The 24,928-nt window shown below is 51.7% G+C and overlaps 2 protein-coding genes across 6 annotated transcripts in view; one reads left to right on the top strand and one right to left on the bottom strand.

Annotated features, from left to right (window-relative positions):
- Sfxn3 (sideroflexin 3) lies at nucleotides 1-9,353 on the bottom strand. Of its 5 annotated transcripts, none has more exons than XM_048439148.3 (11): nucleotides 9,214-9,353; nucleotides 6,980-7,143; nucleotides 6,306-6,476; nucleotides 5,707-5,805; nucleotides 5,327-5,402; nucleotides 5,131-5,216; nucleotides 3,996-4,123; nucleotides 3,764-3,813; nucleotides 2,648-2,697; nucleotides 2,066-2,113; nucleotides 1-1,823 (listed from the first exon to the last, which is right to left on the bottom strand). In XM_048439148.3, the coding sequence occupies exons 2-11, from the start codon at nucleotides 7,138-7,140 to the stop codon at nucleotides 1,727-1,729; spliced, it is 966 nt and encodes a 321-aa protein (XP_048295105.1). In that variant the 5' UTR covers nucleotides 7,141-7,143; nucleotides 9,214-9,353; the 3' UTR covers nucleotides 1-1,726. The 5 variants fall into 5 exon arrangements, with proteins under 5 accessions (XP_048295105.1, XP_048295104.1, XP_048295107.1 ...); XM_048439147.3 differs by lacking the exon at nucleotides 9,214-9,353 and adding an exon at nucleotides 8,301-8,454; XM_048439150.3 differs by lacking the exon at nucleotides 9,214-9,353 and adding an exon at nucleotides 8,169-8,283.
- The window catches only part of Pdzd7 (PDZ domain containing 7), a 19,191-nt gene continuing 3,579 nt past the window's right edge, over nucleotides 9,317-24,928 (top strand). Inside the window, 11 exon segments of the mRNA XM_085693982.2 lie at nucleotides 9,317-9,686; nucleotides 10,300-10,695; nucleotides 16,346-16,486; nucleotides 16,683-16,857; nucleotides 17,294-17,470; nucleotides 17,724-17,871; nucleotides 19,001-19,061; nucleotides 19,340-19,735; nucleotides 20,208-20,405; nucleotides 22,162-22,212; nucleotides 22,613-22,788. Of these exon segments, the coding sequence (XP_085550108.2) occupies nucleotides 10,470-10,695; nucleotides 16,346-16,486; nucleotides 16,683-16,857; nucleotides 17,294-17,470; nucleotides 17,724-17,871; nucleotides 19,001-19,061; nucleotides 19,340-19,735; nucleotides 20,208-20,405; nucleotides 22,162-22,212; nucleotides 22,613-22,788 (1,749 nt within the window). The 5' untranslated portion in view covers nucleotides 9,317-9,686; nucleotides 10,300-10,469.

Raw genomic sequence — 24,928 nt, forward strand, 5'->3', positions numbered from 1 at the left:
TAGACAGGATTGCAGTTTATTGACACCATGCCATGACAGCTGTTGACACTGGAGAAGGCGGTTAGCGAGAGCAGGAGAGTCGTCTCGGTGGACCTCACTGGGTCCTTTTCACCCCTCCCATTCACCCTTTCAGCTAGAGGTCATGGATTCAGAGTGGAGATCTAATTCTACACCCTAAAGTCACTACCACCCATGCCATTCCTAAACCCATCTTCCATTTGGTCCATCAATTGAGGCCTGGGCCCATCCTCTTCTTCAAAATAAGAGCAGAGCCATGTGTCAAGAAAGAGATGGGTTGCTGGCTGTGGTGGCACACACTTTTAACACCAGTACTTGGGAGGCAGAGGCAAGCAGATTTCTGAGTTTGAAGCCAGCCTGGTCTACAGTTTGAGCTCCAGAATAGCCAGGGCTACACAGAGAAACCCTGTCTGGAAAAACAAAGGGGGAGGAGGAAGAAAAAGAAAGAGAGTCAGGTGGTGATGGTGCATGCCTTTAATCCCAGCACCAGGGAAGCAGAGGCAGGTGGATCTCTGAGTTCAAGGCAAGCCTGGTCTATAAGAGCTAGTTCCAGGACAGGCTCCAAAGCTACAGAGAAACCCTGTCTCAAAAAAACAAAAAAAAAAAAAACCCAAAAAAAAAAAAGAAAGAAAGGAAAAGAAAGAAAAAGGAGGAAAGAAGGAGAGAGAGAGAGAACTGGGACGGGATGTAGCTCACTGGTAGAGCACTTGCCTAGCATATGTGAAGCCCCGAGGTCTTCCAGAGGGACTGGCAGTTGGAGAAGAAGGAGCCGAAGTGGGGTTGTGGTGAATGTCTAAGAAGGATCAATGAAACACAGAGTTTCCTGTCTTGAGATTGTACGCTTGAGGCCTGCCTGTGTTTGAAGCACCATTTCCACACCGGTCCCCCTATAAGTGGGTGGGTTTGGGTGGTAGCCGTTCCTGAAGAGGAATGCTTGTTCTGCCTGGGTGACTTTCTGATTAGGGAAAGAACTGGAATTGTGGGATTTCTGTCTGAGTCATGACATCAGAACAGACCAAGAATGCCTAAAATGATCCCTAAAAGCACCCACATTGCAGTGCGGAGGGCAGTGCAGGCTACCAACATCCCTTTGTTCCTCTAGAAGAGAAGAGAGGAAGGGAGCCATTCAAGGATGCCGGGCACGACAGGCATGAGCCCCATGCCTTCCTAATCCCAACACTGCCAGCCCAGATCCTGGAGTCAGCTACTCAAACCTGAAGGATTAGACTCTGTTTGGCTTGCTGGTGGCCCTCAGTCTGTGTTCTGGGATCCTGGAGTTTCTCCTGCATCCAGAAGGGTAAGGTGCTATGGAAATGTTTTGGCCAGAGAAACAGTTTAGGGAAGGAAGAATCATCTATAACCTGGTTTGCTGCTAGGTGGGCAGGAGACTAGCGAGGGAAGCCAAATATTAAGACATCCTAGAACAGCCTATCTGCTCTTGGCTTCCAGGACCAAATACATAAACACTTCCGTGTGTTGCATATGTAGGTGGGTGCACACACGACCCAGGAGGGTTTTGTGACTTGAAACCAGAGAGGAGAGAAGGGCCTTATAGGGATGCCTCCTCCAGTCTAAGGGGTTGCTGGTCTCAGTGGCTGCTCCCTACCTCAAGTCCCGTGACCCGGAAGATAAACAAGTGGTAACATTGTAAGGTGGCACCCAAGAAGCAGCCTAAGGAGGTAAGGAAAGAGGCAGAGGCTGGCTCCCCTCAAAGTCCCTTGTTGTAGTAAACCACATCGATGCTGGGGTTTTGCGCTTGGATCTCAGCTCTCAGCTCCGGCTCCAGCCTGGTCACGTGTATGGAGCTGCAACAGAACAGCACGGGCAGGATGAATGTACCCTGGGCTCAGCATCTCAGAAGCCGCATCTCAGGACCAGGCTTCCCCTCACTCCCAGGGGAAGAATCCTTTCCTGCCTTCAGAAGGGCTGGCTCACTGGCATTCCCTCAGATCCTGCATCACCAGTGTGCCCACCAAGGAACACACTAAGGGCCAGAGATGTGGAGTCCTTTGCAGAGATTCTGGTCCAGCCCAAGGGCATCACTCACCTTCTCTGGGGGAACAGGGCACAGCACAGGGGTGTGGCAAATACCAGGCTAGGGAAGAAGAGCACAGAAAATGTCTGTGAAGCTGAGCATTCCCTCTCTGGACCCCACATCATGCAAACAGCCCCAGGAGTGAAGGCATTTGTGGAGCTTTATCCCAACTGTAAAGGTTGAAAGTGGAGCCAAAGGACCATTCAGGATGTTAAACTCAGTCCTGATATTAGATTCTGGGCGAGGAAAGAGCCTCAAGAGCTTTGATCCAAAGCCCCAGGACTAGAAAGTGACAGAATCAGGAATAAAATGGGCTGGACCTCCTGAACTGTGCCAGAGTTTATGTGCCTGGTTTCCTCTAATGAATAAAGACTGAAGCCCTCACCCAAACTATTGATCTTCAAAGCCAAGAACCCCTGGGACAACAGACACACACACACACACACACACACACACTATGCACTATGGGTACCTTTACAAACTGGATGTATGACTGAGCAATATATGTAAGAACCTCAAAGGTAATAACTGCCCTCCGCACCCAAAATGATAAAGGCTCTCCCATGGGCCCTTATCAAACCCTTTCACACTTACCAGAAGCCTACCAGTCCCACCTGCAGGGGAGCCCCCAACCAGGGGCGGCGCTGTGGAGAGATAGAGAGACAACAGAATGGTTTATGTCCCCATTTTCCTAACCTCCATTTAGGTTCTCCACCATGGTTTTAACCCATCAACCTTACCTCTGAGCCTTTGGACATTTGGAGGTTTCTCCCAGCCAGTGACAGGCTGGGACCTGCATATTGCAACCTCCTACCCCCGCCAGACTTTTGCCTATCCCACTGTAGGTTCCTGCCTCTTGGGATTGGTTCCCATGGCAATCTCTGACCCTGACTTTCTCTCATCTCACTTTCTCCAGGAGCTACTTCCTTCAGGAAGCCTCCCCAGAGTCTCCACTCACTTCCTGTCATCCCCAGGGGCAGACACATGTCTCCACACCTTCTCCATCCACTTCAGCCACAGTGACCGCTGCTCTGTTCTTTAAATGTGTCAGCCTATCCCTGCCCAGGGCCTTGGCTCTAGCTGTTCTCTCTTCCTGAAATACTCTTTGCCAGACTCTCCTTATTCTTTGGATCATCCTTGTCTAAACTCTTCTCCAGATAGTCTCTATTATAACGCCCCACTGATTTCTTACAAAGCACATTTCATAACTACAATGATATGTTTATTGGGTTTTTGTTTCGTTGTTTTGTTTTTTGAGACAAGGTCTCACCGGGTAACTCTGGCTGACCTGGAACTTGCTATGTAGACCAAGCTGGCCTCAAATTCACAGAGATCACCTGCCTCTGCTTCCAGAGTGCTGGGATTAAAGGTGTGCACCCACCGGGTCCAGATCTATTGCTTGTTCCTTTGTTTGTTGGTTTCTGTATTAGACTGTATGCCTCTACGACCATCTTAGTTCTGTTTAACATATCTGGTGCAGTCAGTGATTAATTCTGATATGCTAATAAATGACTCAATGAATGAGCTGGAGCCTGTATTCCTGAGCCTTGCTTCCCTATCTTGTTTGTGCATTCATGACAATATATGTGTGCCTCTTAGTGGGAGACACAGTGGTGGCATCATTAATACACAATCAAGTACAGCAATGACAGCCATCGATGTGTTTGTCGGAAATCTCTGGACAGGACAGGTAAGAGGTGAGTTCCTTACCTTCAGGAAGTCTTTCTTCTCTAGAGTGTTCATGATCACTGGGGGAATGGCTGAGGGGAGGAGAATCGGGCAATGAGAATCGGGCAAAAGTGGACTCAGAACCTGAGGGAAGACCACCCTTCCAGCCTCCCATTCTTCCCAGACTTACAGACTCGACCCCTCTTCTCTCCTAGCCTCCTGAGCTCCACCAGCCACACACACACACACACACACACACACACCCCCGTCTCACCCATGGCAGGAATCGCCATGCCGATTCTCGATATCACCACCTGGAAGATTCCCTGCTTGGCAGCAGTCACTGAGTGGCCAAGCCTCTGACCTGCCTCATCCGTCACTGGGATGCCCACCTGCAGCTCCCTAAGAAGAGAAAGAAACTCAGGTCAGATGATAGGTTGCAGATCTCTGGAGACCCTTTAGCTTCCCCACTCAAAGGCTGGTTCTGAACAGCTCCCAGGCTGTAGGGTAGAGCCCAGAGAGAAGCAGACAGCTCCCAGGCTGTAGGGTAGAGCCCAGAGAGAAGCAGACAGCACCCAGGCTGTAGGGTAGAGCCCAGAGAGAAGCAGACAGGTGTTGTCCTAGCTCCACCCAGCCAGGGAGCAGGGGAATGTTGGTCATTCAGCCTGGGTTGAAGAAAATGAGTTTGGGGAGGAGCCTGGGGTATCAGGTAATTTCCAGAGTATTGGAATCCAGCAGGAAGGGACAGTTATCTTGAGTCGTAACTACCATGAATGACCCTGAGTAGCTCAGGTGGATTTTCTCCACACAGCATTCCAGATTAGTATAAACAAACAAAACTATTAAGAATGTTGTTTGAACTGATCATTTAATCCCAACACTCGGAAGGCAAGGGCAAGAGATCTCTGTGAGTTCAAGGCTAGCCTGGTCTACATTGGGAGTTCTAGAACTGCACAGAGAAACCCTATCTCAAAAAAATAAATTAAAAAAAAAACTTATCGGGCTTTATGACCAGGACCCTAGTGCCACCACTGCCAGAAATGTGATTTTCTTGATGGTAGCATAAGACACATCAGCGTACATTTTTGCCTGTTGTAAGTCGTCCTGACTATCATATTTACACCACTCTTCTCACTCAAGTCATGAGACTGCCAGCACCATGCCCCTCTCAGCAAGTTCCCAGTGAAGAGTCCTCTGTGAAACTGTGGGTCTGCCTGCACCCTTCAGTCTTGCCACACCTCGGGGAAAGTTCTCACATAGTGGGACCTGGTGGTTCTTGAACACAGGGTCAGTATAAGCCAGGGTCCAGCAGCTCCATCAGTGGTGGAGAGGACTCTCCCTGTACCTGGCTGATCTGCAGAAGTCAAGGGTATCTGGACATCTCTGTTCCGGAAGCCAGGGCCACTCACCTCTGCCTCATCAGGGGGATGTTGATGCAGTTGGCAGCGGCCACAGCTGCGAAGGGGACGAATCGGCCGACTAGTGGGGGCAGGTGCTGGGGGAGGAAAGGCGGTGTTCAGTGGCTCTGTGGACCACGGGGTGGGGAGGGGAGAAGGAAATGGGTAAAGGGTTAATGAGAGGCCAGTAGTGGTAGCGAGGCTTTACCTTGGTGAGAGATTTGAGTCCCAGAGCAGTGGCCACAGCCCCAGTGGTGGCACTCACGTAGGCTGTCCCCAGCTGCCTGTAGAGGAAAAGGCCAGTTCACAGGAGAGATAAGAGTCCAGTATGCATTTTCTTTAAGGGACACTAGACATTTCCAATGCAGGGGTGTCAGAGAGTAGCCTCATTGAAATCCCCACCCCCTGCTCCAGCGGAAACTTGGGTGAAAGTCCTCCTCCTTCTTTAAGAGGGGAGTGGGTCCCCCAAAAGAGATACAAAAGGACTGAGTGCCCTCAGGTGGTAGTCGAACAGTAGCAGAAAGGAGGGCTGAGCCCCTGGCACAGGGATCCACAAGGACCAGGAACAGCTGGGGAGGGGGATCTCACCGTACAGTGATGGGAGCATCCCCACTGCGATTGGAGTAATTCACAATAGCGTTGAAGGACTGGTTCACCCACTGCCAGAACACCACAGTCGGAGTCTTCCTGAGGGTGCAAAGATAGACTACTTATATCTGTTCCTCCACAGTAGTCTCCCATTCTTGAACCCCCAATACTGAATTTTTTTTTATTTTTATGTGCATGTGTGTGTGAGGAAGTCAGACCCACTGGAACTTGAGTTACAGACAGTTGTGAGCTGCCATGTGGGTGCTGGGAATTGAACCGAGGTCCTCTGGACAAACAGCCAATGCTCTTAGCCACTGAGCCATCTCTCCAGCCCCCAAACCCTCAATACTGAAACCCTCAGCGTCCCTTAACTCCTCAAGAGGGACTTAAGTGGTGGTCCCAAAACTTGCTCTTGTCACCCTCACATGTACACCTTACACAAACGGAAGCTGGGTTCTGAGAAATGGGAAGAATTCTTACATACCCCCCCCCCACACACACACTTTTCTTTACCCAAAAAGGAGCAGAAAGGAGACTTCTAGTCACCCAGCCGTGTTCTGGGCCCCAACCTGCAGGAAGGGGACATGGATAAGCCTTACCTGTAGAAGGTGAGCATGCAACCAGTAATGGTCATGTTCATGGGCACCTGGGCTGACATGCGGCCAATCAAGACCACCTTCTCCCCTGTGTCTGGATGGAAGGCAGAGTCGTACACATACTTGGCTCTCCACAGCTGGTCCTCAGTGAGCCCTGGGGTTGCCACACCAGCCCTGCAGAAATTGGCAAGGAACCAGCAGGTTGTTGTAGGGGTCAGACCTGCCCTTCCTGTCTCTGCTGCTTGCCTCGGGGAACTCCGGGCGATGGACCAGGAACTTTGGCACTCAATCCCAGAGTAAACGAGCTCCCTGTTCATGGGGGAAGTCAAAGTCTCTCACATGCGCACTTTGCTCTTTCTACATTTTTTGTGGTCCCTCATTTTCTCCAGGGCCACGGAGATGGTGGTTTTCAAAGGGTCTGAAAGGACTGGGGGGCACCCCAAGAGTTAAACCTCCTGAAGAGAAGAGGATTACTGCCTGTCTATCTGCTTGGGACTCTCCTTTGGGCCCTTGTCCTTGCAGAGTGAACAGCACTGGGAATGGTCACTGAAGAGCATCTGTGAACTGCAGAGCTGCTGCCTACCCATAAATCCAGTGCCGTCTCCTCAACCCAAATGTCCTAAAGTCCTCCGAGCTAAAGTGCTGTGTCACTGCCATCTGGTTTGAGGCAGGCTTACCTGTAATTCTGCACGATGTTGCGGGAAGCTTCCAGCTGGTCCCCGGACAACAGCAGATTTCGAGGGTCAGTAACCGTGAAGAAGTGCCGGGCTCTGCCTAGGAATGTGCTTTGATCCCATCGAGGTTCCTGGATGTTGATATCTAAGGGCAAGTCCCCCATCTTCTGCAGGGCAGCAAGAACAAAGATCAAGTCAAGGACTTCACTTGGAGAAAGCTCTGCCCTGGTTCCAGAAACTATGACCAATCCTTGTAAGGGCTCAAGGTGACTCCAGATAGAAAAAGCAAGGGGAGGGGAGGAGTTGCTTCCTAGGTAGTGTTTTAGCCAGGGACCTATAGCTACTGAGGAGGTGGGGAAAGGATCGGAACCAAGAATACATATAGCTTTCCTCATGCTCTGGCCTGGTGCAGATCTTACATGGTGAGGATTTACACGTGTGTGGTTGTTTCAAGAGCAGCAACTAATCCGGGGCAGCTATCTTGAGCTCCTGTTGTAGGAGCGTAGAACATGGATAACACACCCTAGCCCATTTCAGCTTCAGGTCCCAGCTGCTCTAAAGCCTAGATAAACACTTCCAAGGCTGTTTGGAAAGTAGACAAAAGCCATCCCACACTCAAGCCCCTGATTGGAGGAGACCAGGATCGTTAGCCACCTGAGGGCTGATCAGTACCAGATCTCACACAGAGCAATGGCAGCCATTTGTGAGTAGGAGGGCATGCACACATCCCCTTCAAACCCATTTGCTTCAACTCTTGCACAACAACCCAGCCTCTCCCTTGTCCTAACCCATGCAACTCTCTCTGAGCCATCTACCTCAGGAAAGGGCAAGATTAAGTGAATGCCCCTCCACACAACACACACACACACACACACAAAAATGCCAGGAGCAGCCATCTGCCTGTGCTAGGCAAAAATCCTGCAGAATGACTAATCCCCTCCAACTCCACTTCCTCCCTCACAGTAGACAACGCCCCTACCCGACTCTCACATACCCACACACAAAGACATGCACGCCCTGCCCGGCACACAAACAGGTTAGACCCACACTGTATACACTAGCCAATCAGCCAGAATACCGTTACAGAGAGAGAGAGAGAGAGAGAGAGAGAGAGAGAGAGAGAGAGAGAGAGAGAGACTCAGCAATATCTATCAGATGCATTGAAAATAGACACACAGCCTCACACAGCCACCTCCTCCTTGTACCCTCCAGATTCTATGGAATCCCCACAAGACAGAAAGCGCCTTTCAAGACAAGCCTCTTCCTCCGACCCCAGGCCCTCAACCCTACGCTCTGAAGATTCCCAAGGCTGCAAAGCACTCACGCTTTCCGGGGTTTTCAGCCTCTAGCAGCTCTCAGACCCGCCTTCCTCACAGCTCTCTGCTTTCCTCCCATCCATCACCGGGACGTCACGCGTGACGCTGAGCAGCAGGGAAGGGCGGGGGCTTCCTAGGCTCGTTCGCCCAACCCGCCCCCGGCTTGGCAGAATTCCGGGGCAGTGGATGTCATATAAAGCGACTAGCCCAGACCAGGCCGTTGAGACCAGACCCGACCCAGTCTTTGGAAGCATTTCTGGCCGCCTTCCCGACAAGAGAGAGGAGGGGAGGAGTCGCCCCACTAGCCTCCTTCGCTTGCAGTCCCTTGGCTTGCCTCCGGAGGCATCCGACTCGGCAGCACCCAGTCTAGGTGCACTGGGCGCGGGTGAACGGCGTGGAGGGCGGGACTCTGATGGTGCGCCGCCTGGAGGGACTCGGGTTACTGCTTGTTTACTTGGTGGCTGCCTTGGCAATGGGCCTCTCTGCCTGTTTGACCCCCTGGTCGGCTACCCCAGGACCTGTGGGTTCCTCTCTCAGAATCTCGCCATTCGCATCTCTTCCCAGTCATATTCCTGTGGTGCCTGTACTTCTTCTGTGTCCCCCCAGCCCCCTTTGCCACCCAACCTCCAGCTCCATCGCGCCAGCAGTTCCTTATGCCCCCAACACTTATCCATGCACAGACTGAAGCTCCACCCCCTGGGATGTGCACGGTCAATCTCCCGTGATCTCTGCCTGTATCCAAGCTGGCACATCAGAAAGACTCCTCTCCTGCTAGAGTGCTGGGATCAGCTGCTCTGTCTTGCGGACTTTCCAGGACAGAGTACCCAGTAGTACCCAGAGAAACACTTTTTCGACTCAGGATGTGCAGATTGCAACACACACACACACACACACACACACACACACACACACCCCTCTCACCCATTAGCACCCAGAGCACGGCCGCCGCACATCCAGGCTCCAGCTTTCGTTCCTGCTTCCTCTCAGGTTCACGTTCGGCGCTTTTACTTATGACATTCTCCCACAGAGACCTCAGGAGTGACTACGAAAGGGGTGGCAATTTCCCGAGCCCAGGAGGTAGGGTAGCCTGGAGAAGATGTGATTCTAGTCGCCAGTGCGGGGCTCCACAACTGTCCTAGGTCCCAGCGACCGGTAGGGTTCAGAATTGGAGCAGACAGAGCCCAGAGGTAACAGGCAGGTGACGAGCTGTAATCCGGACCGGCTCCCAAAGGTGCCAGAAAAGAATGACTGGCGTTCTCAACAGCCAATGAAATTCCAGGACCGTGCAGACCAACCTTATTCCCGCAGCCGCACCGAGCGTGGGCCGGGTCCTTAGCTGGTTCAGTGTCTCAAGACCGCCTGCGGGTGAAGCAGGCGTCTGTGCAAGCGACGAGGTGAGGGGGGCGATTCCCAGAGGTAGCGGGCCGGAGGGCCCACGAGGAGGGAGGGGGGTCACAGAGATGCTCTGGAGGACGCGTCCCCTGGTTTTGTACTAGCTGATTGCCCAGTCATGGGATAGGGTCTTGCAGTGGCTTTAGATCCACAAATGCAGCATGGAGCCTTGCGCAGTCACTTGGGGGTGGCGGTGGGGGCAAGCTCGGCTGCAGCTGTCCCAGGTCCTGAAGTCCAGCCCCTACCCATATTGCAGCAGGAAAGATGCTGCAATAAACTGTCCCGAGAGCCATTTTCCTCACCCTCTTTAAAGTTCAAGAGCCTGCTGTAATCCCATCTCTACTCTCTGAACTTCAACTGAGGACTGGAGATGAGGTGTATGATTCAGTTGAGAGCAGCAAGGAGGGCTGAAAGAGCGCTTCCCAGTGGCCTTGTAGATAAAGCTTCCATAATCCAAGACGGTTCTGAACTGGGCAGATTTCCTCTGGCTCCAGGGTGGGAGAGGTGAGGGGTCCACGTATTGAGAAGGCAGGATGTTCAAGGCCCGGGGGAGTGTGGAGTACTAAGGCCACAGCACTCATGCCTCTCCCCCCAAACCCCGTTCTCCCTACACAGATTTGAAAGCCACACTTCTAAGAAACATTGAGAGCGAGAGCTCCCATCCTCCTCACTGAGACTCCAGCCCTACAGAGGACTTTCATGCAGCTTGGAACGCCAACCGCCAACCTTTGGAGGACCAGTAGACTCCATATGGATCTGTAGGACAATGCCCCAGCCTCACCACCATGGCACGTGGTTTCACAGTGGGCTTTGACCCATCGGGTCTAGGAGAACTCAGCTCTGGCTCTCTGAGCTCCCTCTCCTCCCGAGGCCATCTGGGCAGCGACTCGGGCGCCACAGCAACACGATACTTGCTGAGGAAGCAACAGCGCCTGCTGAATGGGCCCCCCCGCGGAATCCGAGCCTCATCACCCATGGGCCGAGTCATCCTCATCAACTCCCCCATTGAAGGTGGGTGTGGGGCCCAAGAATGGCTTTGATGGGGAGTACTGAGAACAACCAGGACCAATTAGGATATGGGCTGGTGAGAGCCAAAGGTTAGGAGAATTCAAGAGATGGGAGTCTTAGGAAAGGGGATCATCTTTCATTTACCCTTGTCTCTCCTCCAGCCAATATTTTCAGGCTTCAGGGCTATAGAAAGGTCAGCAGTGGGAGATGGAACTGTTGTGTAAGGAATAGATACATGTTAGCCCCGGGGAATTCACAAGACAGGTACTGAGTTAGCCCCTCTATCCCTTGAACTCTGTCTTTCTTCTGGCCCACCTGTATGTACCATAGGGAGTGGGGCAGGATGGAGGAGATCTTCCACCAGCCAATCAGTTATGTCACCAGCTCGATACTGGACTATGGAGAGTCAGTGCCCAGGCTTCAGGGTATGAGGGATGGGGCCAAGACATGGCATCATATGTTCAGAAAAAGGGAGGGGGGACCAACAGGAGGGCTGAGAGTCAGGCAGTGTACCCCAGAGCTGGGTCCTTAGGAGAGAATTGTTGTGTATGGCTGCCTGACACTACGTCGTTGCACACCAATTCTGGATCTATCCTGGTTAGGTCCTGCAGGGGACCTGGAGAGGAGCAGCTCGGTTTTCACTTTTCGGGAATGTGCAGCGTAGTCAAACTTAGAGACACAGCAACAAGAACAGCTGGTGGGGGTTGCATCATCCCCCACAAGAGTCAGAAGGGAAAAGCATAAAGCATGATGGGCCAAGAGCGCCAACTACCATGACAGATGTGAGGCGGCAAAGAGCCTGCAAGCAAGACACAGTCTTGAATGCCAGAAGGGGAGCAAGGCCCTGTGGGACGGGGCTCTCCATAGGCAGGACCAGATAAATATCTCCAACTCTTCTCCTCTTTCTTAGCCAGCACAGCTCCCCTGGCTGGATCCCAGAGCAGACTTTTCAGGCCTGGTGTTTCCTCTGATGAGACTAGCACTCTCTGTTCCCTTACAGAGTCAGCTGGGCAGGGGTGGGGTGTGCTGCCCAGGTTACAGATGGCACACTCATTGACCACCGTAGGTCCCGTCCTTAGGCACCTACAGTGCTGAGGTCACCACTGCCATTCTGACCAGGAAGAAGTCCCCAAAGGAGCGAAACGGCAGGAGTCATGACCCTTTCTAAGCAGCCCTTTTCCTCTCCTAGTTTGTCCATTCATTTCTACGATTCATTCGCACATCTGTTTATTCCTCCAAAAATATTTATCAGGTAACTATGCACTGTGCAATATACTAGGGACATATTGGTGGGGAAAAAATTGCAAAGTCCCATGATTAAGCTTGCAGACTTCTGAAAAACAGTAAATAAATCACAAATAAACAGTAAGACACTAGATAAAAAATATTCTGAAGGAAAAATCATGGTGACCAGTAGACGTGAGAATGTTCCTAAAACTTTAGGGTAGGCTAGAACTGCCTGGGAGAGCTTACTAGAAGACAGATGGGGGCGCTGGTGAGATGGCTCCGTGGGTAAGGGCACCTGCTGCCAAGCCTGATGACCCGAGCTTAGTCCCCAGGACCCACATTGTACTAAAGAACTGATTCTTAAAAGTAGTCCTCTGACTTTCACACATGCACCATGACATGCACATGTGTGGCTGCATACACGCATGCTAAATAAATAAACATATTTTTTAAAAAGATTGATGAGGAGAGATGGTTCAGCAGTTAAGAATACTGGCAGAGGTCCTGAGTTCAATTCCCAACATCTACAAGGTGGCTCACAACCGTCTATAATGGGATCAGAGCCCCTCTTCTGTCTACATGCAGAAAGAGCATTCCTATACATAAAATTCATAATTAAATATCTTCTTTGTATGTTTTTCAAGGTATCTTTTTGTGTGTTTTTCAAGGCAGGGTTTCTCTGTGTAGTTCTAGCTGTCCTGGAACTCACTCTGTAGACCAGGTTGGCCTTTGACTAAGAGATCCTCCTGCCTCTGCCTCCTGAGTGCTGGGATTAAAGGTGTGCACCACTACTGCCCAGCCTATAATTCTTTTTTTTTAAAGATATTTATTTATCTGTCAAGGCAGGTATGGTGGCACACACCTTTAATCCCAACACTCAGGAGGCAGAGGCCTACAGATCTCTATGGGTTCCAGGTCAGCCTGATCTACAGAGTAAGTTCCAGGACAGCTAGCCAAAGCTACATAGAAACCTTGTCATGAAAACACACACACACACACACACACACACACACACACACACACACACACACATATATATATATGAAAAATGAAAATCTGGGCAGTGATAGAATACTTGCCAAGCAGGTGCAAGGTCCCAAGCATCATACTCATAAAGTGTGGGGAGGGGCAGAGAAGAAGGAGGGAGGGAAAGGGAAGGGAAAAGGAAGAGAGAGAGAGAGAGAGAGAGTCCAGGAACTCACAGTGTAGACCAGATTGGCCTCAAACTCAGAGGTCTGCCTGCTCTGCCTCCCATTTGCTGGGATGAAAGGCATGGCTGGATTTTTATGTTTTATTTTATTGACATCCAAGATTTAAGCTGTGGAGTGAGTGGTTTAGTTATTTTACTTTGCTTTTTTTTTAACTTTTATTGTTGGTTCAGTTTTTTGAAACAGGGTTTTTCTGTGTGACAGCCCTGGATGTCCTAGAACTCATTCTGTAAACCAGGCTGGCCTCAGATGTTCAGAGATCCATCTACTCCTGCCTCCTGTGTCCTGGGATTAAAGGTGTGCGCCACCACTGCCCCGCTCACTATTGTTTCTTTTCTTTTTTCTTTTATTTATTGTATATAGGTGCTCTATCTGCATGTACGCCATTATGACAGAAGATGGTTGTGAGCCACCTGTGGTTGCTAGGAATTGAACTCAAGACCTCTGGATGAGCAGCTATATGAACTGCTAAGTCATCTCTCCAGCCCCTTGCTGTTGTTTCTCTTAAAGATAGATTCTCACGGGGACTGGAGAGATGACTCAGAGGTTAAGAGCATCGCCTGCTCTTCCAAAGGTCCTGAGTTCAATTCCCAGCAACCACATGTGCTCACAACCATCTGTAATGAGGTCTGGTGCCCTCTTCTGGCCTGCAGGCATACACACAGACAGAATAGTGTATACATTTAAAAAAAAAAAAAAGACAGATTCTCACTATCTGGAATTGCCTGGCACGTGGACCAGACCGGCTTCAATCCTACCTCAGTTTTAGAGTATTGAGCTCACCGGAGAGGGAAGCTACACTGGCTTGTTTGCTTTGGAGACAAAGTTTCCTAGAGCTGACCTTGAATTCTCCACCCTCAGGCTTCAGTCTTCTAGGTGATAAGATTTTCTGTCTGGGCTGCTGTGCCTAGCTCTTAAATTTAAAACAAAACCCAAACAAACAAAAACTACAGCCGATGTGGTGGTGCGAACTCACCATTCCAGTGTTTGCAGTTGCCTCTTCAAGGTCAACATGGCCTACATAGGAAAACTATCTCAAAATAACAAGGCCTGACTCCTCACCCTCAGGGCTACAACTCTGCCAGGGAGCCCTCCAGGACTCTCATTTTAACAAGTTTTCCACTGATACAGGGTCTACCGCTGTGATGTCATGTCCTGGTCCAAGCTTCTCGGAGCCAGTGATGTCTAAGATGAGAGGGGATGAGGAAAGGAACCAACCCCCGATCCCCACCAAAGTCAAAGTATTTTAAGACTATTACAGGAGGAGACAGTGTCTAGCTCATATGAGACCAAAAACAAGAGTGGGGGCTGGATAGATGGGTCAGAGGTTAAGAGCATTGCCTGTTCTTCAAGAGGTCCTGAATTCAATTCCCAGCAACCACAAGGCAGTTTCCAACTAATGAGAATTTCCAACAAAATCTACAGTGAGATCTGCTGCTCTCTTAGCATGCAAGCATGTATGCATGCAGTCAGAAAACTGTATACATCATAAATAAATAAATCTTAAAAAAACAAAGCAACAACAACAACAAAGCCATCAGAATGGCTGAAGCCCACTGATGAAGGAGAGAGCCCCCAGAGGTGGCAGAGGAAGACATGAAGGGCCGAACAGGGACAGGGACAGCCTAGAGTCCCTGTGAAACAGACAGGGATAACTGATACAGTGCACTCAGTTCCTGTGTAGAAAAGGAAAAGAAGCAGATGGCTAGAAAGCAAAGGACACTCCATGCTTAGAGAACCCACACCGCTGTGCTCAAAGCTGAGATGTGGCAGGTCACAGGGGGGCACACCTTCAGTCCCAGCTCTCAGCACTCCGAAGGCAGAGGCAAACAGATCTCTGTGAGTTTGAGGCCAGCCTGGTCTACAAAGTAAGTTCCAGGACAGCCAGAGTGAGACTCTTGTCTAGAATAATTAAAAACTAAAACAAACAAAGCTCAGATGTGACATCCCTGGCCCAGGGAATAGGGGTCCCCAAGGAGACATGGAGGAGAAAGTGAACTGTGGGCAGGGAGCTAAAGGCTTTTTCAATAAGACTAATGGGGCCTGAGAACTGTGTAATGACAGTTGGTTAGGAAGCCCCAGCGTTCCTGTCTTTGTTCTAAAACAGCCCTGTCCAGACTGTCCTTGGAGATTCCAGTCCCATTTGTCCTGGCCACACATTGAAACCTGATAAACCAGATTGAAGTGTGTGTGTGTGTGTGTGTGTGTGTGTGTGTTTTCTCCCTCTCGAACACTTCCAGAGTAAACCTTGCCTGAAGAAAAAATAATCTCCCCTTCTTATCTGGTACCTGCTTGCCTAGCACTAGTCAATTCTCACCCAGCAGGTGTCTTGAAGGTTGGCCTCCAAGCCTCACATGCTCTTTCTTTTCTTTTCACTGCCCAAATCTCTTCCATCTTACTTCTCTATGGAATTATCGCCTCTGCCTCTCCCCTGGGCCCTGCTCTGGGCTCTAGGGAGATCCTGCAGCATGCTGACCTAGAAGCTCCATCCTCAGGTAGCTATGTAGTCCCTAGAACTCTGCCCTTAAAGTCGGAGTCTCTGAGATAGAAGAGGCCTCCCCAGCAGTTCTTTCATAAGGTCCCAGCCAGAGATTTACCAAGTTTCGGCCTTGGTGCCTCCAGATGGAAAGCTTTACTTGCTATCTGTCCCAGAAAAGAAAATCTGTCCCTGCCTAATGGCCCTGGGCAAGCTTGGTTCTGCCCTTAAGTTACTCCGAGCATCTAAGGACGTCTACGGACAGCTCCACAGCTGTTTGAAGTTGGAGCTCATTCTACTGCAAACTCAGAACCCAGTCTCTTCACAATGGAATCTTGAACCCTCCTTATGCCTATTCCCAGAATGGCAAATTTTCAGAGATTGGACATAAAAGTTCAGAAAACATCACACAAATACACACAAACGCATGCACGCACAAGCGCGCGCGCGCACACACACACACACACACAGAGAGAGAGAGAGAGAGAGAGAGAGAGAGAGAGAGAGAGAGAGAGAGAGAAAACATGGAATCTGATCAAGCTGTTCTCACCTGTTCCTGCACTGTCAGCGAGTGGCCTGTGGTCTCAGAATTACCCAGACACCATCTGCATTTAGGGCCCTGTGAATCATCTGGTTGGCTCTGCACAGAAGCCTAACCTTTTCAGACACTGAGTTAGGGACCCCAGATGCTCAGTTGCCAGAATTTAACATAGAGGTCATACCTGTGTGGCTATCCTCACAGCCAACAGTGACGAGAGCGACGTCATCCATGCAGTTCGGGTGGAGAAGAGCTCCTCTGGGAGGCTGGGTTTCAGCGTGAGAGGCGGCTCTGAGCATGGCCTGGGCATCTTTGTCAGCAAGGTGGAGGAGGGGAGCAGTGCAGGTGAGCAGGGGGGCCCCTAGGGGGAGCATGGTTTGGGATGTGCCCCTCTTCAGTGGGTAGCAGAAGCTGGGCGGCCGAGGATAGGAAACCATGGGAGGTAGAGTCCACTCCCGCTGAGTGGATTAGGGGACACAGCCTAGTGTCAACGGACTTGTGGAGCCCACTTTGACGACTCCCCTTCCCTGCTCCCGTGTAGAGCGGGCTGGCCTGTGTGTGGGGGACAAGATCACGGAGGTGAACGGGCTGAGTCTGGAGAGCACCACCATGGGCAGTGCCGTGAGGCTGCTGACCAGCAGCAGCTGCCTGCACATGATGGTGCGGCGCATGGGCCGTGTGCCTGGCATCAAGTTCTCCAAGGAGAAGACCACATGGTGAGTGGCACCCGGTCTTGCTCAGACCCTGCTGCCCCATGTCTCCCCTGACCCTGCCCAGCAGCTCTGCTCTCTGGTACTGAGCCAGGCGCTCCTCTGGATATCTCCCCATGGGGACTTGTAAGGAGCAGAAATGGGGCTCTGGGGCTGGGGGTAGGGCAGAGATGGTGATAAAGGAGATGCTTGGCATAGTCAAGCATGCTATGGACTCCCTCCACAGCATCAAAAACAAAACAGAAAAGGGACATGAACCTCTACATGTTGCAGTTACTTGGTAGAGAAGGGTGTGTGCGATTTGGATTGTTTCATAGGTTTGATGAAACCTATATTCCATGCCCAGCAAGGGAACCATCCCTTTCCCGGTCAGTTGTCATGGCGTTTAGACTAGATGTTCCTGGAGGGCCTGGGATGGAGCTTCCTGTGTTGCTTGTGGCAGGGTGGATGTAGTGAACCGGCGGCTGGTGGTGGAGAAGTGCAGTTCGACACCATCAGACAGCAGCTCAGAAGACGGTGTGCGGCGCATCGTCCATCTCTACACGACCTCCGATGACTTCTGCCTAGGCTTCAACATCCGCGGGGGCAAGGAGTTTGGTCTGGGCATCTATGTGTCTAAGTGAGTGTTGGGCAGAATGGAACCACTGGGTATGGGACTGGGTATGGTATGTGGGCTGGAAGTGGAGTTTGGGCATGGGTCAATGCATGAGGCTCAGCCAACTAATGTCCAAATGGGGACCTCTTCAGGATAGGGCTTGGGGAGAGGGTGGTGTCAATCAGCAGAGGCCCAAGGGATGTAGGTGGGAACCCCCATACCCAAGGGGGAGGGAGGCAGGTCAGGGTCTTATCAAGCCACACCCATCTGTCTCCAGAGTGGACCATGGTGGGCTGGCTGAGGAGAACGGCATCAAAGTGGGGGACCAGGTCCTGGCGGCCAACGGTGTCAGGTTCGATGACATCAGCCACAGCCAGGCCGTGGAGGTGCTGAAGGGCCAAACGCACATAATGTTGACCATCAAGGTGGGCCAGATGATGTGGGAGCAGGGGTGGTCAGACGATGGCTGGAACTTCTCAGAACACCCTAGTTCTTAACAGGACCCCTTCCCTGCCACTAATGTCAATTCCAAAGAGGCAGTAGTCGGTTGTTATACAGCTGGTCAGTCGCCTGGCCTGGCTGTGGTCTGGCTCCCCAGATTTCTCTCCTTCGGCACGGGGGAGGCCTCAAGATGATGGACTAATGAATGGGATAGGAGCTATCACTGTGTGCAAGGCCTGGGTTGTGGGGACCCCTGGGCACAGGGCTACAGCAGGGACTGGCTTTCCTAGGAGGTGGTTGGTTTCATTATTCATGTGACTGTCACACCTAATTAAGGTCTTCCTCTGTCTGTGTGCACAGGAGTGGTGTCTCACTCTTCCCCCACGGTCCCCCTCTCTTTCCCCGGCTTGTCACCCAGCTTCATTCAATGCGTCATCAATTAGCCCCCGACCTCTATTCTGCCATCTTCCCTTTTCTAAGTACCTGGAACATTCTTCCTAACTCCGGCTCTTCCCCCAGTCCATTTGCTAACGCTGTGCCTCCGTGTGCATGTGTTGTTTTTGGTTTTGGAGAATTTCACTATGTAGCCCAGGCTAGGTTTTCCTATGTAGCCACAGCTGGCCTCAAACAAAGGAGGATCTATCCTCCTTTCTTGGGTTCCCAAGCACTAGAATTCCAAGTATGAGCCACCCTGCCTGGCTATTCAACAGTGTTTTTGAGCATCTATGAGGTCAGGTGCTGGGCGGCACAGAGAGCAGGATAGACCAACAAGGCTTCTCTGCGCCTGGGGGACAGTGACCATCAGATGTTGGCAAATGCTGTCAGGAAATTAGCAGAAGGGGAGTGGGATAATTGAGGAAGGGCCTTGTAATCAAAGCAAGGGGACAGTCACCAAGGCAGTGACAGTCAAAGAAGAACAAAGCCAGCCCTGTGATTGGCATAGGGAGCAGCAAAGTGAAGAACAAGAGCAAAGGCCTGAGCTACAAAGGAAATTGGCTTAGAAAGCAAAGCCTGGTGGGCCCAGTGGAGGGGAATGGCGCTGCCAAGCTCACTCCGCTGCCCACCCATTCCTCCTGACTCCTCACCTGCCCCTTCAATGCTTGTCTTCTCCAGGAGACCGGCCGGTACCCTGCCTACAAAGAGATGGTTTCTGAGTACTGCTGGTTGGACAGATGTAAGTGCTGAGAGATGAAAGGGAGGAGCCCAAGGGTGGGGCTGAGCTCTTGTGTGTGGGGGGGAGGACCAAGATGCCCTCAAGACCTTCTTGAAGCCCAGAGGATCCCCAAACTCAATGCTAAAGTCTCCCAGGGGGTCCCCGTGAGTGAGGAAAGAAGTGACTTTTCCAGGGCCCCCCGACGTAAATGGCAATCTGAGCAGCTGGCATCTCTGACCCACCCCAAAGTCAAGGGTAGCATGTGCTACCTGAGTGACCTCGCTTCCTCTCCCTTGCAGTGAGCAACGGGGTACTGCAGCAGCTGTCTCCAGCCTCTGAGAGTGGTTCCAGCGTCTCCTCCTATGCCTCCAGTGCCCCCTGCAGCTCAGGCTCACTGCCCTCTGACCGCATGGATGTCTGTCTGGAGCCCGAGGAGCTCAGTGGCTGTGGCCCAGGCTGGGGACGGGCAGACACAGCCATGCAGACTGAGCCCGATATGGGCAGCCATGTGGAAACTTGGTGCAGTGTCCGGCCAACCGTCATCCTCAGGGACACGGCCATCCGCTCTGATGGTCCCTCTTCTACCCGACGCCTTGATTCTGCACTTTCGGAGTCACCCAAGACTGCTCTGCTGCTGGCCCTGAGCCGACCCAGGCCTCCCATCACACGGTCCCAGAGCCACCTGACACTGTGGGGTATGTTGGTAGGGCGCCACTTTCCCATAGTCCCTAGTCCCAGCAAAGTCTGCCTCAACACCAAGAAGAAATCCCAAAGCTGCCTCTGCCCCAAATCCCAGGTCCCAGGTCCAGACCAAGAATATTCTCTGGTCCTGTTCTAGGCTTCACTTTATAAACAGGTCTGGGCCCCAAAATCATCCTCAGTTCCAGCTCCCAAACTGATACGCTCTGGGCCCCAAACCAACCATAACTCCAATTTTTCCAGCCTGGGATGCCCAGATCTGTTTAGTTACAGACACTTGCCAGATTCCCTCCATCCCTGGAGCTCTGTGGTAGGGGAGAGGAGGAAGGCAGGGAGAAGACCCCACTCTGGAATGGCAGCAGATCCCGTCTGCCTCCTCTCCCTCTCTCTGCCCTTTTCTATCCCCCTGCGCCCTCCTTCTCTTCTGCCCACCCTCCAGCCCCCCCGGGGGCTCCCTCATATCTACAGAGGAGAAGAAACAGCGGAAGAAGGAGAAGTCAGGGTCCCCTGGGGAGAAGGGGGCCTTGCAGCGCTCCAAGACATTGATGAACCTCTTCTTCAAGGGAGGGCGGCAGGGGCGGCCAGCAGGGGACGGGCACAGAGAGGCCTGGACACTGGACAGCAGAAGCCCCGCCAAAGTCCGCCCCCGCCTGGACCTAGAGAAAGGTAGGTGCTGGACTCCATCTGGCAGCTCCAGGCTGAAATCCCACCCTACTCTGCCACTCACCCTCCCAAGTAAAATGGAAGGATCAAAACGCATTTCTTTGGACATACAGAACATCAGATAATGAATGAATGTAAGCCAGTACTTTGTCTAGCTCCTAGGAGGTGCTCCCAAAATGGAGTGGCCACTGTCATCCCGTCATCTTCCATCTTTTCAGAAAGATGAAGTGACAGACTCGAGGCACAGCAAGAAGTGACTGAACTCAGTATGGAGTCATGTGCTTTTCGTGGTGTTGGCAACGGAAGGCACCTTTGCTAGGGCCCCTGGCTTCGCGCCCCCTTCCAGAGCTCCACAGGCCCAACCCAGTTCTAGAACAATCCCTGAGGAAAGCCACGTCTCAGTCAGGGCTCAGATGGAAGGGACTCAGGCCGAGACACTGTCCCCACCCCATAAATCCCCACCCCATGAGTCGTGATGATCGAATCTTTGGGCCCCAGTCATGCTAGGCAAGTGCTCTGCTATTGGGTTCCAGCCCCAGCCTCAGGTAGGGTTTGTTTAAGGACCTTCACAAGAAGCCAGTCAATCCTGTTGAGGCTCACAGACCAGACCCGATATGGATGAAATAAAACTCACAATTGCTTGGGACAGAAACTCAAGTCCTGCCAGCTTTAAAGAGGACCTCTAGGTTCCGCTACTGACAGTAGCCCGTCTGAAGGAACAATACCAGCAATCTCCCTCAGGCATGTGCCTCCACCTTAGAAGGCTTTGCCAACTTGAAGGTGAGATGGCCACTGTCCCTTAGCAACCCTGGGGACCGGGAGTTTTGTTACTTGGGCTTATGGGTTTTTTGGGTTTTTTTGTTTTGTTTTGTTTTGTTTTAAGACAGGGTTTCTCTGTATGTCCTAGAACTCACTCTGTAGACCAGGCTGGCCTCAAACTCACAGAGACCCACCTGTCTCTGCCTCCCAAGTGCTGGGATTAAAGGCATGTGCCATTATACCTAGCCAACCGGAAAATATTCCAACAGTTCCAGCAAAAGGGGTCAGTCAGGGTTTTCACTGCCTCCTGATGTCATCTGTCATGCTGAGAAAACCACTGTGGTGTAAGCAGAAAAACAAGACAGGAGCTCCCGGACCTGGGAGACAGGTGATTTTGCTGCTCAGCCTGGGCCATGTGCCTAACCAGAATGCATGGGCTGAGATCGGAGGGGTTTACCCAGGAGATAAGCAGGGTGCTGCTTCCAGAAGCAGGAGTGAACATTGGGTAGTTAGAAGCAAGCAGAGAATGAGAAGGTGGACGCTGCTCCTCCACCTTAGAATGGAGTGTCCAGAGGCCTCAGGGTGACAGTCCAGGAGAGGAGACACTTCTCCAAGTCAAGGCTGAGCCAGCCCCTTTCCTCATCTCTGTCTTCTCTCAGTTCCCAGGCTGTTGTTTCCTCATGGTTCTCGGCCCTTTCTGGCCCATCCTCTCTCTGTTTCCAAGGCTCCTCCTTCCCACTCTGTCTTCTCTGGAAGGTAGGTACCACCGAGTTCTGTCCTTGGGGTTCTTCATCCATTTCCAAACAACTCTCCACAAGGAGTGTTCACACCACCTCCTCCTCTACTCCACAATCTTCACTAAGCCCCACCCCCATTGCCTATGAATGAAGTCCCTAACTGGGCACGACCCACAAGGCCCACAGAAGCACTTGTCCCCACCCTGACGACTTCTAATGGAAACTCTTGTTCTAGTTGAACTGAACCTTTTTCTTCTTTACAGCAGGGAGCGTGGGGCCTGTGCAGAAGTTTGTCACCTGGAGACTGAGACGTGGTAAATCCAATATCCCAAGGTCCCCATGGTAAAGTAGCAGATGGGGATGCAAGCTAGGACCAACTTATCGGCTCTGAACTAAACTCATTTAAAGCTCAGCCTGTGGAGTCAGACTTGGTTGGCTTACTAGAAAAGATAGGGGGCAAAGATGGAACCCTCTCAAAAGGATTTGGGGGTGAGGGAGCCTGTCTGTACTTCAGGGGCGGGACAGATGGGCATGGCAGTGAAGGAGGCGTTGGAGCTTGGTCTCTACTGATGGCAGTTTGATAGGAAAGGCCATGTTGGGGAGCAGGGCACGGTGGAATTCTGTCCAGGGTGCCTCACCCCTGCCAAGAGAAACTCTGCCTTACCCTAACAGCTCTGTCATCCTGGTTAACAACCTCGTACTCCTACCCTATAGATCGGGAGAAGGGCCGGGCCCTGCTCTCTGCCAGGTCTGGAAGCCCCTCTGGCCAGCTGCCCAATGTGGACGAGCAGGTGCAGGCCTGGGAAAGTCGACGGCCCCTCATTCAGGACCTGGCCCGGCGGCTGCTGACGGATGATGAAGTCCTAGCAGTCACTCGCCACTGCTCCCGGGTAAGTCTCTGCCCAGAACTCAGTCCCTCATTCCAGGCCACTGTCCACTGACCAGCCCCTGGCCTTGTTGCTGGGAGCTCCCAGGCAGGAAGAAAAGACAGACATTAATTAGAATCTAAATCCCCGTAGTGACCAATCATACAGAGCACTGTGGAGGACAGCCCCGGGTAACCCAGGAGATCTAGGAAGGCCTCTCGGAGGAGGTGACATCTCTGAGGAGATGAGGAGGACAGGGGATGTCACGGGAAGATAGTAGGAGGGGAGAAAACTGCAGGAAACTGGCTGTGTCCTCTCTCACGCTCAGTCTTGTCCCCCATCTCCCCTTCTGCTCCTGGGACAGCCAGCAGGTGTGGCCTTCGGCCACAACCCTCCCCCAACACCTACACTCTTGTTTCCTTTCTCTCCAACCATTTCGGAGCTGTATGTGTATTGTGATGTGTACATTGGCATTGCTATGGGGTAGCTAGTGTGTGTTGGTCTGCCTGCATGCATTTGTTTGTGCCTAACATGTATGTATGCATGTGCCCACGTAGTATCGCTTGAAGCCTACGTGGGGTTGCTCACACATTACTAAGGCCTGGTTTACAACAGAAATGCCAATGGAGGTTCCTGGCAAGGGCTCTGGGCTAAATCCACTCTCAGTTCTGAACCTTAAGTGGGTTTCGTGAGAGCATGCAATGCTGAACTCTGGCCACTAGGAGGGGCCCAGCACTTTTCCTTATTCCTCCATTCCTCCAACCCTCTTCAAACCAGGACTTCATTTCACCATGACTCTATTTACCCTGTGGGCTCTACATACGATCCACACCCACACTAATGCCCCCACCCTAAACCTTCTGAAATGGAGCTCTCAGGGCTGAGAGGTAGGCAACATTCCCCGGTGACTACCATGTACTGTCTGAACCTGGCTTCCGGTCTCCTGTCTGAGCCCTCCTTCCGCATTCGCCAGGCCCGGAATTACAAGCTACCTCTTACTGCTTTACAGTTCCCTTATGAGGCAGAATTGAGCACAAATTATTCTCTCCCACCTTCTAGGACTTCCACAGTGTGACACCCCAACCCCTACCCCCAGCGTTCCTGGGTCACCACACAGCTGATATAAATTATAAGCTGCATAGTTTTAGAGGGTGCTACTGACATAGATCTCAATCCGGGCAGCCCTATAGGAAGGTCTTTGTGGGCCCTTGACATCACAATCAACTTCTGTTTACTCATTATTCTGCATCCTTAGTACACTCTCCTCTCCAACTTCCACGTTGCTCGGGGCATCTAGTCTGGAAGAGTCACTGCTTCCGAGAGGCTCATTCTGACCCTTCACCCTTCTCTGAAACTCTCAGTGCCCCACGGCAGTGGTTTACAGTTACTGCTGAATGAGGCTCATCTGTCCCTTGTGGCCACTTGAGTCTCGGAGGTTCTGGGAGAGGGTCTTGTACTTCTTTTGCCACCTGGGGTCTAACAGTAGACGCTGAATTCATGCTTGTGGCCTTGAGGGACAGGCACGTACGTGGCAGCATATTGTTGAGTCCCTGTAACCGTGTGTGTAGACACACACACACTTTTTTATTTATCCCTAAATATTTATTGATGACTCACTCAGATGACCGCAGCTTCTGCTATTTCTGTGTCTATGCCCATACGAGGTAACTATCCGTGGGTCTCTCTAGAGCTGTCTCCCTTTCACCACCAGGGGGCAGTGTGCTGCCCAAGTAACTTGGCTCCCAGTATTCAATTTTCTAGAATCCATGGGGTGTGGCATCCGGGCTGGTGGCATCCAGGCGGTGCCAGGCAGAAGGTTATTGACTAGAGAGGCTTTTTGTAGAGCCACCCGTTCCCCAAGATCACCATTCCAGCTCCAAACAAAGGGTGGAGAGCCAAAACCACAGCCTAGTGTTGGGTTTCCACTCCTTCTGCCTGGGTGAGGGGGTAGAGGGAGAGTCTATTCACTACACATTATTTTCCCGCACCAGAGCAAGCAAGATCTGGATGTCTTGGGTTCCAGCCTTTCCTTCTATTTCCTTATCTGCATGGCTTTGAGCAAATTCTCTGAGTCTCAGTTCCTCCCTCTGTAAAACAGCAATCATCTCAGGGTGGACACTAAATAAGAGACTGTATGTAAAAGATTTAGAAAGTTGCCTGTCCA

The sequence above is a fragment of the Myodes glareolus genome, chromosome 7 (assembly GCF_982192425.1).
Source record: "Myodes glareolus chromosome 7, mMyoGla1.1, whole genome shotgun sequence".
NCBI classification, from domain to species: domain Eukaryota; kingdom Metazoa; phylum Chordata; class Mammalia; order Rodentia; family Cricetidae; genus Myodes; species Myodes glareolus.

Excerpts from the sequence above, each read along its gene's own strand:
- Sfxn3 (XM_048439148.3), bottom strand. The coding sequence starts at position 7,140 with ATGGGGGACTTGCCCTTAGATATCAACATCCAGGAACCTCGATGGGAT. Across the intron at positions 5,403-5,706 it reads GATGCTCCCATCACTGTACG|GCAGCTGGGGACAGCCTACG; the intron begins GTGAGATCCCCC and ends TTTCCTCTACAG. Across the intron at positions 2,698-3,763 it reads AGAAGAAAGACTTCCTGAAG|CGCCGCCCCTGGTTGGGGGC; the intron begins GTAAGGAACTCA and ends ATCTCTCCACAG.